The following is a 14744-nucleotide window of genomic DNA, read 5'->3' on the forward strand; positions in this document are numbered from 1 at the left end:
GCTGTAACCTCCAGGAGTGTTCCCAGCCAATGTAAGTCCACCCTGGCCAGCCTGAGGTGCGCCCATCCCTGCTACGGGGGTATTTAGGGCTGTGTTCGGAGTGCGCGGTGTGCTTCCCAGCATGGGCGTCACCTTTAATCCCTTCTCTGTGTCCATCTTTCCCCCTGGCAGCTGGGTGGCCGAGGAGTGGGGTGCCTGCAGCAAGTCCTGCGGCAAGCTGGGCACGCAGGCACGGGCGGTGCAGTGTGTGCAGCGTCTGCAGGATGGCACCAACCGTACCCTGCACACCAAGTACTGCCCCGGGCAGCGGCCCGAGACGCGCCGGCCCTGCAGCCGCCTGCCCTGCCCTGCACAGTGGAGGACGGGTGCCTGGTCGGAGGTGAGCTGGAGTGGGGAGGAAGCACCCCAACTGCATGCTGGGGTCTGGAGGAGGGGTGTAGGGACTGGCTGTGAAGGCCAGGTGCTTATAGAGCAGGCTGGTATCCTAGGGATGGAGATAAGGGTGCAAGAGCCGGTGATGTTTTCATTGAGGTTTGTGGGGAAACTCAAAATTAGACAGGTAATAGCATCCCTGTGCATCCCGGCAGAGAGTGGGGTGGGTTGCTGAAGAGGGGGGAGGAAAAGCCCTTATTAGAAAGCAATATCCACCCGAGGCACTGTCATCTGCAAAGAGTCCTCTGTGGTGGCTGTCCGGGTGTGCCAGTCACCGACATCTGTCCATCTGTCTGGGCGCAGTGCTCGGCAAGCTGTGGGGAAGGCGTCCAGCAGCGGCAGGTGGTTTGCAAAGGCAGCGAGAGTGGAGGGCACTGCGAGGGTGACAAGCCAGAGTCTGTCCAGGGCTGCCACATGGCCCTTTGCCCAGGTGAGGAGGAGGAGGAGGTGACACTCGGGGCAGGGGGGAGTATGTGCTGGTGGCGACCAACCTTCATGCATGCCTCCAGCTCATCTCAGCTTCATCAGCCAAGAAGGTTGGGTTGAACATCCCTGATGCTGCTGGCAGAGAAAGGGTTAAACGCCAGCCAAAATATTGCACTTTTCTGTTCTTGGCCTTGATATTTGCTGTAGATGGTTTGGGGTTTTCCGGCAGTTTGGGGATGTGATGAGCTGAAGGTATGATGGAGATGGGCATCCTGGAGTTCTTCTTGGGGGTTTTGTGGATGACTGAAGCGCTGGGCCAACCACGTGCTCCCCAAGGAACCTCGTTCTTAAGGAGTTCCCTTAAAACAAAAAAATCACCCACTAAAACACCCTCCTACGGTATTTGGAGTGCCCCCAACCTCACTCTCTCCACAGGGAAGCTCTCTGGCATCACCGCCAGCACTGACACCAGCGACCACAGCACATCCAAAGGGCAGCGGGTGCCCCAGGATGGGGCCAAAAACCCTGTGAGCAAGATCTCCTCCAGTAAGTGTCCCTGCTCGGGTAAGGGTGATGCTTCCCAGGATAGCCCTCCCAAGGGCTCCTGCAGCTCCTGGTAGGAATGGCAGGTGGCTGGGAGGGAGGATGCCCATCCACCAGAGATTTTGGGGAGTTTTACCCTCTGCTGCTACATCCCTGCTGCCTCTTTGTGCTAAGCTTGCCGCTTGGTTGCCACCTCGTGGAGTCTGGGATCTTGCAGTTTGCTCTGCCTTTGCACTCCCTTCAACTCCTGGATTTTATACCATTTCCTTTTTACCTTGAACCTTTTTCAGCCTGCTGTGTTTACCCAAGTAGGTGGGTGGCTTTTGGCTTTCACCCCTTGTTCCAAACAAGAGCTTGCTTAGAGCGCTTCGTAGCTGGGGTGAGGTGCTTCATGATCAGATTTAAGATACTGGTTTGGAGCGTCCCTTGCTCTCTGGTTTTTCTCCTGTACACAGAAACCTCGAGCGCTTTGGCTTCATTTTCCACCTCCCTCGCTCCCCTTTCTATACAAGCATTGCCAAAATTGCTGCCCTGGGGCAGAGAGCAATGGCAGGTTTGGCAGCACCCTGCAGTGGGGATATCTCATTGACCTGGGGACCATGGGAAGGGTGCAGTGCTGGGAGCCTAATGCTACCTTCATCTTTCGTGCTGTCTGACACTGTTCTGTCCCTGTCCCTGTCCCTTTCCAGAGGAGCCTTGCCTTGGGGACAAGTCCATCTTCTGCCAGATGGAGGTCCTGGCCCGCTACTGCTCCATCCCTGGCTACAACAAGCTCTGCTGCGAATCCTGCGGCAAGAAAGCTGCCTCCGCCACCGGTGCACCCCCTGCCACCGACGCTCCCATGGGATCCGTTGTTCCCAGCCCCACTCCACCGCTCTCCCCCCGTCCCACTGCCCCTGCCCAGGGGGGACCCGGGAGGGACCCCAGTCCGGCTCCTCGGGCTGGTGGGATACCTGGTAGCGGTGCTTTTCCTGGGGGGCTGCCAGCCCCGAGCGAGCCGGGCAGGGGCCGCACAGCCAGGTAACCCACTTGGGACCACCTCGCCGTAGGGCAGGGGAAGCCTTTTGCCTCCCTCCCTCTCCTCCTCCCCCTCTTTTTACCTCTCCTCCCCAACTTCCAGCAATGGTTTTCATGGGTGGCACTGCCAGGTTTGGAAACGACCTGTCTTGCCCAGAAATTCCTGAGAAAACCACTTTTTTCTCATGATTCCCCTGCCCTCCCAGCTGTGGGATGTATATTTTTTGACAGAGCCATGGAAAAAAGGTGAAAAGGAGCCAAAAAAGCAACAGTGGCTTAGCTGCAGGTAACTTGTGCTGAGCCACTTCCTTCCAAGGTGCTAAAAAGATTTTTTTTTTTTGGGGGGGGACTTTAATGTTGCTTTTTCCTTCCACCTGCCCCAAGCAGCAAGACAAGAGGTGCTGGAGAGGAGGGTCCTGGCTCGCCAGTTCAGCCTCAGTGCTGGGAGCTTTGGGGTAGCAATGGGAGGATGCTGGGAAGCCAGAGGCAAGCAGCCAGAGGGAGGTGGGAAGGAGAGGGGGGGAAATGTTGAAAAATGCCCAAACTGCTGCCCTGGGCTCTCTTTTGGGGTAGAAAGTTTGGGAAACATGTCTGGGGGAGATGGAGGGTGAAAACCAGAGACCAGCTTCTGTCCTGCATTGCAGGTTAGGCAGGAGCTGGTCCAGGCAACTCTAATATAAGCAATAAGAAGGTCAAAGACCAAAAATATGTTTAAAAAATGCCTGTCACCCAGTGGTGACTTTTTAGCCAATACTGCCCTTGGCCAGCCTTGAGCTGACACCAATGCCCAGCCTCCCTAGGACCATGGGCCTGATCCTCACACCCTTGTACCCAGTGCCTGCAGGGCATCAACACCTTTCAGAGGGAAATGGGGATGACTGGGAAGCCAGGAATGGATTTTAGGGGCAGTTACAAAGAAAGGAGAGAGGAAGGGTCATCTGTATCCTTTTGGTCACATGGAAGGGGGTGAAAGAAGGGTGATTTAACACTGTTAAAAAACACTGTGCCAAGTACTAAACGTATGCACAGCACTTTAGGAGCCCAGGGCTGTGTGCAGCTTGCTTGGTGTCAGGCCAGCTCTGGGCACAGGGTCTACCTTGGAGGAGTTACAGTCCCAAAAACCTCCCCAGAGCGGGGTCGGGCAGCCTGCCCTGTCCCTGAGGGGTGTCCCCAAGGGGGCTGCCATGGTTTCAGTGCTTAGGGGTCTGCAGCCTCCAAGCTGAAGGCATCCAGCACCTTGGAGGGTGCAGGTGGGCTCCCATGGGGTATGAGAACTGGTAGGGAGGAGGTTTTGGGGCTAGAGAAGTGGAGTTTGAGTTAGGCAAGGCTTGATGGATAGACCTGTTTGGCTTTGCAAAGTGGGATCTCTTGGGAGCACGTGCATGGTGTGGGTGCAAACACTGGCCCTGACAGTACTGCTTCCCTGGCCATTGGAGGAGCAGGATGAGGTGGTGGTCAGTAAGCTCTTCAGGTGGCCAGGGCTTGCTGGCGAGGCAGCCCAGGGTGCTGGGCACCGAGAACCCGTGGGTTTTAGGGCAAGCTGCTGTTCCAGCCTGGTGCTTTCGCTGCTGTCGGTGCTGGGGCAGAGCACTGTGCCCATGGCACTTGTGTAGCTGCAAGAAACTTGAGGTCAGGGCATCTCAAAGGATCTTGCGTCAGCGTGCAAGCTCCTCTCAGCCTTTGCTAGTCCAGTGTGGCTTGCAGCAGGAGAAGAGGTTGAGGTACACGCTTTAATTGGAAGGAATGGAGGTTCCTGTGCATTCCTGACATTTTAAGCATTGGAATCCTTCTGCAATGCTCCCCTGGAACTACCCAACAGTAGAAAAAGGGCTGAAGAGATGTTAGGAGGGTGGCTTGTGCACCCTTCTGCCCTCAGGTCACCTCCAAGCCAAGCTGGACAAGCATTTATCTAACTACTCTAAAAAGCACCTGAGGCTGGAGGTCCCCTTCCCACCGGGTGCTGCCCTGTGGCATTAAGTGGGCTTCAGGAAAGATGGGGGAAAAAGCCACATGTCTGTCTGAGCAAAGCAACCAGCACACCTTGTGGGAGTGGACAGGCAGAGGGATGCCAACCAAATGCTGCAGGACCAAGGGGTGTGGGTATTGGTGCCCGTGGTGTCAGTGAGATACCATGGGTTTACCAGGGTGGGATTCATTCCTTGGATTGCCACCGCTGCTGTGCCCCTTGCCACCAATCCACCAGCACCCTCCGTGGGAGCACCAGCATTTATTTATTGTGCCAAAGATAATGCTTCGTTTACTCTTCGAGGAGCATCTCGCCCCTCTGGGAGGGCTGGGACTGATGCTGGCTGGGACAGCTCTGGGCTGGCTCTGGGCAGGACAGAGCTTGTTTCGCCTTTCCCTGCCCAAAGCAAGGCTTTTCTTGAGCATTCAGCTCCTTGTCCCATAGCCTTGGAGACACTGAATAAAACCAAACCCCTCAAAACTGGGCTGTCGTGTCTCCAGGGTGCAGTGTCTGTGCGTGTGTGCTCACTCCTTCCCAAATTCTCACTTTGGTGCTGTCCTGGGCATTAGTGCTTTATTGTGTTAGGAATATTTGCAGTGGTTCCTTGCTATACCTCGGGGGAGAGCTGGGGCTCAGGACCCCACAGCCAGGCTCCCCAGGGGGGGCTTCAGGGCAAGGGGGCTGCACTGCAGGTGCTAACCCCCACCTCCAGCCCAGAGAGGTGGGTGAGATTATTTAAAGCCGGGTGTGATAACTCTCCCCCTCCACCTCCACCACCACCACCATGTGCGGACGCTCTGGGGCGGTGATGCCGCAGAGCTGGGGTATTTATTGAAGGTGAGCACAAGAAGCATCTCGGTCAGGCTGAGGCTGGGTCGCTTCTCGCTGTAGAGATGCCACGGTGTGTGGAAAGATGCGGCGTGGGGATGTAGCGATGCCATGTCCCAGTAGGGATTTGGTCTTGTCTCCAGGGGGAGAGGGTGCGTCTAGTCCCCCGCATCCTCCTGGGCCGGGTGGACATACCAACTCATTCCTGTGATGTAACCTTGTCCAGTGTTACAATGATGTATAAAGTTTTGTACATATGAGATTCAGAGCTTTTTAACTTTTAATATTTATTAATTTTTGTTGGGTTCTCCTTTTTTTTTTTTGAACTCTAACATAATGTAAATAGAAAAAAAAAATAAATCCACATCAAAATCTCTTTCTATTGATTTATTTGGGTGGTGGGTACTTGAAGGGGGAAAATATGAGTGTGACCTGTGTGTGGTTGTTGAAATGGATTTCACTCAGCGAGCTGCCACCTCTTTATTTTATCACAACCCAGCCACCCCTCTTTATCAGCCAGTTTCATAGCTGTTTTGAGGTGACTTTTTATTTTTTTCCTTAAATAAGGCAAAGACCCAGGAAACCCCATGGATGTATAAATTACAAGCACCCTGCTATGGCTATGATAATATTTCATGACTCCCAGCTGCTCGGTGTCACTCTTGCAAGGCTTGTTTCCAGCTGTGGTTGGCAGCAGCTTTACGGCATGTTGTGCTTGTTCCCAGGGTGCAGGATAATGTTGGAATCATGGAACCCATCCCTGCTGCTGCAGAGGGATGGCTGCTGATCTCCTGGGGTTTCTCCTTGGATAAAACCTACCCGGGGGGGTTTTATCATGCTGCAGGTCTGCCGTGACAGACTCTCCTGGATGCATGGTCCTGGCAGGCACAGTGCTGTGTTACGGGGTTGAGCCCAACCCTGCTGGAGTTTGGCTGCTCTTCGTCTTCATTAGCTGCTTGCTCATTTGCCTCGTCCATGTTGCAGTACCCTAAGTTGATTGAACTGATGGTGGAAAACACATTTCTGACTTGCTGGGATGTGGCTTTAGTTCCATACCCTGCTCTGGCTGTGTGTGCTGCTGGTGGCACAGGAGGAGAAAATCCTCTCTATACCTATATATGTAAATATATGGCTTAGCTATTCCAAAAAATAAATAAAGATATGTTAGTGGTTCAGGCCAAAAAGAGTCCCTGAGCTTGTGCTGACAACTGATGCCACTGCCAGGTAATAAATAAAGAGTGATGAAACCGGGGCAGGGCTGAAGCCATGGAACAAACACCGCCATGGCCGTGATGCCCAACGTCAGTGTGCATTTTGGCAGCCACCCCCTTCACCTGTGCGTGGCGAGGAGGAGCGATGCCCAACACTGGCTACCATTGCTGTGGGTGAGGTTTGGGTGAGGGTTTTTAGGCAACCCCTAATGCAAGGCTTGGTGCTGCCTCGGTTGCCCCAGTTTGCAGATCACAGAATCCCAGAACTGCCTCGATTGGAAAAGCCCTTTAAGCTCATCGAGTCCAATCATGAACCTCACACTGACAAGTCCCCGACTAACCTATGTCCCTCAGCACTATGTCTACACGACTCTTCAATCCCTCCAGGGATGGGGACTCCACCACTGCCCTGGGCAACCCCTTCCAATGCCTGAGAACCCTTTCAGCAAAGAAATCCTTCCTCACATCCAATCTCAGCTGCCCTAGGTGCAACTTGAGACCATTTCCTTTTGTCCTGTCCCTTGTTCCTTGGTTGAAGAGACCCACCCCCACCTCTCTAGACCCTCCTTTCAGGGAGTTGGAGAGAGTGAGAAGGTCTCCCCTCAGCCTCCTTTTCTCCAGGCTCAACAACCCCAGTTCCCTCAGCTGCTCCCCATCACACGTGCTCCAGACCCTTCCCCAGCTCTGTTGAGCTTCTCTGGACATGCTCCAGCACCTCCATGTCCTTCTTGGAATGAGGGGCCCAAAACTGAACCCAGCACTCGAGGTGCAGCCTCACCAGTGCCCAGTACAGGGGGAGGATTGCTTCCCAATGCTCTGCTCCATCCCTGAAGCAGAAGCAGGGTGTTGGGTGAAGGGTGTCCTCTGTGCTCAGGGTTGCTCGGTGGATGTACTGCCTTGCCCCATCGCTGGTGGTTGCGGCTCCTTGGCCACAGCTACAATGAGCAGGGGCAGGAGAGAGTCTCTAGCTCAGGCCATGTCCCTTGTGCTTGGGCAGAGCCCATCCTGCCGCAGCTCAGCACGTGGTGGTGGTGGAGAGGTGCTGGCGGAGGTGCTTGATGAAGTCTGCTTGGGACTGCGGTAGGATGTGGTTAATGACAGACGTGGGGATCCAGCCCTTTGGGAGAGAAAACACCCCAAATTTGCTCTTGCTGGGTTAAAGAGAGTTGGGGTGCCCATCCTGGGGGGGAGAGTGCATTTGCACACCGGGATGCATACCCCTGGCTGTCCCACCCCAAGTGACAGGGTGACACTTGCCTTCAGGTCCATGCTGAGGAGCCAGGTGAAGTGGGTACAGCTGGGGTCCCCCGCCAGCGGCTGCAGGACGATGCAGCTCAGCTGGGACTCGGCCCTGCAATGGGGAAGGGAGCAGGTGGTTAGGGTCTGCCCCAGGGGGGACAAATGGGAGTAAGGAGATCTCAGAGCTATTGCAGCAGGGAGGTAGCTCCTGGCGTGCCTCCCTTGCCATGCCTGCTGCAAACAGCCATGGCTGCAGCGGTGGTCACCTTGCATGGGGACACGATCATAGAATGGTCTGGGTTGGAACGGACCTTTAAAGCTCATCTAGTCCAACCCCCCTGCCATGAGCAGGGACATCTTCAACCAGAAGAGGTTCCTCAGAGCCCCATCCAACCTGATCTTGAATGTCTTCAGGGATGGGGCTTCTACCACCTCTCTGGGCAGCCTCGGCCAGAGTTTCACCACCCTCATGGTGATGGTCATTTTGCGGGGGGCTTTACCTGATGCACCCTTCCTGTGAGGGCAGGGGCTCAGCGTGGGTGGCAGTGCCCACCAGGTAGATGGCCGTCTCCCTCCTCCTCCGGTGCCGGACGCTGACAAAGTCCCTCTGGCCCACCAGGTTGCCCGGGCTGGGAGCGGTGACTTCATGCGTCACCAGTGTGTCCGTCCCGATGCGCTGCAGCACCTACCAGAGTGAGGAGCACCCTGAGGATTAGGATCCTTGTGGCTGCCCCTCTGGGGACATCCCCACCACCTCCTTAATCCTGCCCAGGGGTCATTAAGCCACCTTGACGACAGCAGCATGGGGTTGCAGCATGTGCAGAAGCAGCAACAAGGCAGGGGCTTGGGGTGATAATTAAATCCCAGTCCCCTGCAGGCTGTTAAGGGGGAAAGAGGGTGATTTTTGCAGCCTTTTTTATCTGGGATGGGTCTCTCTATGCTATTTCTTTATCTGAAGGGACAGGGAAGTGGTAGTAATAAATAATCAGAGGCTGGGGAGCATCTGAGCCAGCCCAGGTGAGACTTTCTGAGGCTGGCAGCTTGCTCAGGTAGATGGTGTGATTTGGGAGATGAGAAATAAGGCAAATACTCAACAGAAGCCCAAGACAACACGTAAGCTTCCTAGGGGTGCCCTCCACAGCGTGATATATTTAGTTTGGCCTCTTTTTTTTGGTTTTGTTTTTTTTTTGAGCTGTTAGATTCCCCTGAACAGCTTCTCCCCTGATATTAAAATCTGAGCAGTCGCCCAGCATGGAAAAACCTCCATGAGCAGGCACTGGGCGGAATATAAAGCTTGGAAACACGTTGCTCTGTGCCATGCTGGTAAAGCACATCTTCTCTCCCTGGGGTGATGTCCTGCTCTTGCAAGAGCATGGAATTAGCTTTAATCCCTCGATCTTAAAAGCCTCAATAAATATGTTTTTTTGGATGCTGGCAACCCTGGCAATGCAAAGCCTCAGATGATCTGCCTGTGACGGCATCACTGGCTGCCTGCTGTCCATCCCTCCCCACCTTACCTTCACCTGGCTGAGGGTCGGGTTCCACTGGGGCATTTGCTCGACCCTCTCGAACAGCTCCTGCTGCAACTGTGCCACCGGCATGGCCAGGACCACCTCTGCCCGAAACACCTTGCCCGGCCCAGGGAGGGCAGCACTGGACACGGTGGCCTCGGCATCCTAGGAGAGCAAAGAGCCTACATCAACCCCAAACACCCAAGAGGCACCAGCCATGTGCTGAAATGCCTCTCTAATAAATCACCCCAGTCCTCTTTGTAATGGTTTACAGGCAAATCTGTTATATCTAAATCATGCCACTACGATGGCTTTTTTTTTTTAAGCTCCTTTCTAGCTAAATTAAACAATTCAGCAAACAGCTTAATGAACAAACACCGTAAATAACAAAGTCACAATCTGTTGGGTTTTTCTGCAGAGATGCTCCTGGCTTTCCCCAGGAACACAATTATCCGAGTTTCCCCTTCCAAGCCTTTTCCTGCTGGCTATTTCCAGTTTAAAGGGGTAGTGGCTTTAAACTGGAAGAGGGTAGGTTTAGGTTAGATATTAGGAAGAAATTATTTACACTGGCCCAGGTTGCCCAGAGAAGCTGTGGATGCCCCCTCCCTGGAAGTGTTCAAGGACAGGTTGGATGAGGCTTTGAGCAACCTGGTCTAGTGGGGGGTGTCCCTGCTCATGGCAGGAGGGTTGGAACTTGATGATCTTTAATGTCCCTTCCAACCCAAACCAGTCTGTGATGCTGTACTTCACAGATTTGCTTGCTAATATGCTTAATGAAGGCTCACTCGGAAACCCTCTTTGCCGTGCGTGCTTTTGCAGGGCACATCTCCTGCATCCACCATTTCCCTTCAAGCAGGCGGAATCAGAGAAGCAAATCTCCCCTCCCCAGACTCATTTCTCCACCTGAGAGCTTTTCTGACATGAAACAGGGAAGGTGAGAGGTGACCAGGCTTTACCAGCATGGTTTCTGCCTGCCAGCTAGTGTGCTGGTGCAGGATACTCAGGGCTCGCTGCAGGGCTGCTTCTCCCTGGGTGATGTAGGAGAGGTCCGTGCTGGAGAACTGGCTGGAGTTGACATCTCTGTCAGGCTCTGGGCAGGCGGCTGCAGGAGCAAGGCAGGGAAATATGAAAAATTTCCCCCAGGTCTGCCCATGTACGTGGCTGTGAGTGCAGAAGGGTAAGAGGAGCTGGAGCAAAGGGTGTTCCTGACCCAAAGTCTGAGCTTTTACTGCACAATTGGTCCCCTCTTGGGCTGGGGGATGGCTTGGTGCAGAAAATCTTCTCCCATGAGCATCCCTCACATTCATTTGCTGTGTCTGTGCTGGCTGCTTGGAAAGCTTTTTGAAATTGCTTTCCAAATCAATTCCCAGTAACACTGTGGTACAAATTGCACGTTGCTTGGGTATTATTAACATTACACAGGCAGCTTTTGGACCAACCCGCTCTTCAAAAAAACAGATGAAGTCGCCAATTTTCAAGTCTTTAGGTAAGTGGTGGAACTAGAGACACAGCAGATGTGCAACAATGCACTGATAAGTGCCTGTAACCTCTGCTGAAAGCTCTGGCTGCCTGTCCCATGAGCTAATGCAATTCACCTTCCCGGAATCTCGGGGTCTCCCCGTTAACCTCATTTGCCATCAGTATAGGGAATGCTTTTAAGCTATCAGAGAGATGGAAACCAGCCCATTGGTGAGAAAATAATTAACTCTGTCCCCCCAAATAGGATTAAATCATAAGGAGAGGGGTGTATTTTAATCCATGTCCCTCCATCCCTTGTTGCCAGCAGGGCTGGGAAACATGGTACCCAAGCACCTGGCCTAAGCTTACCTGTCTCCTTCCCCATCAGCCTCTGAATATAATGAGGAATTTTGGAAGGCAGGCAACGGGATCCTCTTCCCACCAGCCCTCTCACATCCTTCTGTATTGCTGCAATGGCTGTTATCTTCAAACCTAGGGGAGAAAGATGGTCGGGCTTTGGTGAACACAGAGCATGCCAAGAAGATGCCATGGTGCCCTACATCCCTGCTGGAAGTTCCTTTGCAGCTAAAACCAAGACTACCGCATGCATGAGGAAAATAGCTGCCCAGATGTGACATTTCCAAGCGGATGCCCATCAGATGCAGACTTAGCATCTCCTTTAGGACCCTCTTTTCTGCCTGTTTTTCCTGAGGTTGACAGGGCTGTGAGCGGTGCTTACCGGGCAGGTGGCGGAGGTGGTCATGGGCAATGCCGCAGCACAGCTTGAGGGTGGCCTGCAGCATGGCACCAGAGTGGGGCTGCCTGGGGAAGCATGCTCCATCCCTGCGGGCCTTTATAGCCGGCCTGAAGGTCAGCACCTGATGATAGGAGCACACTGCCAGATAGCAGCTGGGAATAAGGAGTACTCAAGGACAAGGCAAGTGAGAGGAGGGGCCAGAGGGAAAGGCCAGGCGTCCCTCTGAATGAGCCCTTCCTGCCTGTCCTCCTGCCCCGGGCAGGCAGCTATGGATGAACATGTCCCCTGGGCATAGCTGAGAGGGGACACTTTGGTGGTCCCCAGTGCCACTTGACTGTGGTGGCAAACCCAAGCTGGCAAACCCGAGGGCACTTGCCTAGAGGGAAGGATGGGTTGGAAGATGAGAGCAATGTGGCTTTGCTCTCAGTGGAAGCTGCTGTTAAAGCCACACTCATGGAAAATGATGCATCTCCCTATGGAAATGTCATAGAAGTTATGGTGGTAATTGCTACTGTAATTGTTAATTCCGCAAACAACTCCCTGTTTTCTTCTTTCCTACTTTACTCCCTCCTAACTACCCCCTGCAGACCTCTGTTGCTCAAGGTGATGGTGGAACCACTACATCTTTTGTCTTCCAGTTATTTAGTCCTTCCCCTTTTGTTTTTAATGGCTCCTCTTAAAAGGGGCCATTAAAATCAAAACCTACTAGTCAGTCCTTAAAATACAGCGCTGTATTCCTCTGGCCCTTTGCAAGACCTCCTTTTTCAAGTGCTTTGGAAATCCCACTTGATCTTTATCATGGAAAGGCTCTTCCACCTGTAGGTACCCAAGGGGTCAGATGCTTCTGTTTCACTTAACATCACTACAGCTTGCTTTACCTTCAGTCTCTGAGGCTGCAAGTGCCAAAATATTTGGGCAAGGAGGCCAGGAGAGCTTTTTGGCTTTAAAATGGAGAGGAGAGATGTCAAGCCTTGCAGTCTGGTGTGGCTGTGGACAGTGGGTTTCTTGCTGGGATGGGAAACAGTCCTTCCACCGCTGCCATGCCTGCAGACCCCTGTTCCTTGGCAGCTCTGGGTCTGTCACAGCAGTGATGAGGACAGGCTGGGGAATCTATGTAGTACTGCATGTTGCTTTAATAAGTGTATTATTAGGAGTGCAGTAGCAAGAGAGATGTCTGTGGATGGCTTTTGGGCACAGCAGAATAACTGCGGAGGAGGGTAATTGAGTAAGTAGGAAAAGCAGGGGTAGGAGACGCCTGTTTTCACCCAAAGCTGATGGAGTTTGGTCATTTGCAATTTCTCTCTCAAGGATGAAGCGGAGGGAACAGTTTTCATAGGAAAACTACAACTTTTTTCCCATGGGTTTTGGTCCTGCTGTGCCAGAGGGTTTGATCCCAGCCCTGGGGACTTGGCTTGGCTCAGCCAGTCCCCAGGCTCCCTGCCTGACTCGCCAACCCCAGCCCTGCGCTTTTCCCCTCGGCTTTTCCTGCAGAGATAACCTCAGGGCACAGCCGCTGTGCCTTGCCCAGCTGTACCCTGTTGCAGCTTCACAGCTTTCTCCTTCCATTCCTGATTGCTGGGCTGGTTATAAAAGCAACCCCTTGCTTATTCCTGCTCCTTGGAAGCTTTGCTGTGTATTTGCAGTCTGTTCCAGCGTAGCTTCATATGTGGTGGCACCTAGATAAAAGCTTGTGTGCATGTCCCATGCTTGCAGGAAAGCCTTGCAGAGCTGTCTGTGTGATGGGCATTGCCCAAAGCAGTTTTGCAGCAGAGGCTTGGGAGGTATGCTGTGTCCAACTGCAGCTTTGTGGGAGATTTGCTGTTGCCAGAGCTCTCTGTTCAGTGCTGAGATTTATACTGCTGCTTTGGTGCTTTTTTTTTTTTTTTTTTTTTTTAATTTTTCAGGGGGTCTGGGGAGTCACCGAGACCTGGCAGTTAGGAAATGCAGTGGGGTTGTTTTGTTTTTTTGTTTTTTTTTTTTGCAAGCTGCCTAGGAAGGAGGGAGTGGTGGCTGATAAAAGATCTGACCCGATGCTTTAAACCTGCACCTCTGCTATTTCTCAGGGAGACCTGGTCCCCATTGATGGTCTATCCTCTTGCACGCTCCCCCCGCTTTTGCACACGCTTTCTGATGTTAATTTTGTCTCTGCAGAAAGCTGTAATAGGCAGATAATGTTTTATCACCCCATTTGGTGAGTGGTGTCCATAAGCTTTCGTGAGGGCTGAATGAGATGTCTTGGGAAGAGAGTGACTTACAAGGGAAAAGAAAATATCCAAAAATTGCCTGTAGTGGCAAGCCTGGACACCAGGAGGGAGTGGCCTTGCCACATGAGGCCCCAGCTCAGAGCTGCCATGGGTCAGCCCTGCTCCATCGCCTGCTGATGCAAAGGTCCCACAACCTTGAGTGCCGGTGGTTGGATAGCCCTGGGTGCAGGGTGCTGTGCACCCAGCCCCTGCGTGGCCACGTTTTGGCCTGACAGCTCCCTCCAGGTTTGGTTGCAGCCACTGGAGGTCACTGCTGATCTGCAGCTCCACATGCAAAGCCTCTTTTGGAGAGGTGGGTGGGAGCTCTGCTCCAGGTGTTGTCTCTGGGCTGCACTGCCTCTAACCCCTGCAAAATCACGGACTGATTTGGGTTGGAAGGACCTTAAAGATCATCCAGTTCCAATCCCCCTGCCACGAGCAGGGACACCTTCCACTAGACCAGGTTGCTCCTCATCCAACCTGTCCTTGAACACTTCCAGGGAGGGGGCAGCCACAGCTTCATTCACAAATCCCTGGGAGCTGGGTGGTTGCTGGCACGTAGGACCTCCACTAGAAATAAGATCTGGCACCCCTAACCCTCCCCAGTTATCCTTGTCCCCTACTACTGGATGCAATGACCCTCTGGGGACTCATCATTTCAACTTGCCCAGCTCAGTGTAGGATCTCCTGGAAGGGATGCTGGCCCAGGGAACATCCTACAGCTCCTGAGCAAACAGCACTGCCAAACAAATTGTGAAATGCAAGGCTGGTAACTGGCACTTTAGGAGGCAAAGGCAGAATTTTCACAGCACGTGATGCTGCACTCCAGCTTTGTGGGTGCAGTCCAGTCAGCGCTGGGGGTTTGGGGCTAAAAGGTCCCTTCTAGGAAGGTTTGGAGCCATTGCCAAAAAAATGTGTGATTTTACAGAAATTCCCCTGAACATTGATGTCTCCTCACCCACAGGTTACTGTAGATAGGGAGCAAACCTTATTTGTTTAAGGCTGTAAGAACCCACCCATCAGCAATATTACCCTCTCCCTACCGCAAGGTGGTTTTTTTCCCCACCCCAAGGTGGGTGGCATTTTCTGATTTAGATTGTGAAAGCAAACTTC

The 14744-nt window shown here is 53.1% G+C and overlaps 2 protein-coding genes across 2 annotated transcripts in view; one reads left to right on the plus strand and one right to left on the minus strand.

Annotated features, from left to right (window-relative positions):
• Positions 1–2425, plus strand: part of ADAMTS14 (ADAM metallopeptidase with thrombospondin type 1 motif 14) — a gene marked incomplete at its 5' end in the record, with an annotated part of 27727 nt that extends 25302 nt beyond the window's left edge. The window contains 5 exons of the mRNA XM_029087486.1: positions 1–31; positions 172–379; positions 736–862; positions 1294–1404; positions 2091–2425. The exon at positions 1–31 is cut by the window's left edge and continues 87 nt beyond it. Coding sequence (XP_028943319.1) covers positions 1–31; positions 172–379; positions 736–862; positions 1294–1404; positions 2091–2425 — 812 coding nt within the window. The remainder of the gene's footprint in view (positions 32–171; positions 380–735; positions 863–1293; positions 1405–2090) is intronic.
• Positions 2426–7438: 5013 nt separating this feature from the next.
• On the minus strand, positions 7439–11434 carry LOC104532761 (steroidogenic acute regulatory protein, mitochondrial). Its single transcript, XM_029087485.1, has 7 exons — positions 11371–11434; positions 11001–11123; positions 10130–10275; positions 9180–9338; positions 8163–8347; positions 7681–7774; positions 7439–7540 (listed from the first exon to the last, which is right to left on the minus strand). Exons 1-7 carry the CDS (start codon positions 11432–11434, stop codon positions 7439–7441), a joined length of 873 nt encoding a protein of 290 aa, XP_028943318.1.
• Between the last annotated feature and the right edge of the window lie 3310 nt (positions 11435–14744).

The sequence above is a fragment of the Antrostomus carolinensis genome, unplaced genomic scaffold (assembly GCF_000700745.2).
Source record: "Antrostomus carolinensis isolate BGI_N321 unplaced genomic scaffold, ASM70074v2 scaffold35051, whole genome shotgun sequence".
Classification (NCBI taxonomy): Eukaryota; Metazoa; Chordata; class Aves; order Caprimulgiformes; family Caprimulgidae; genus Antrostomus; species Antrostomus carolinensis.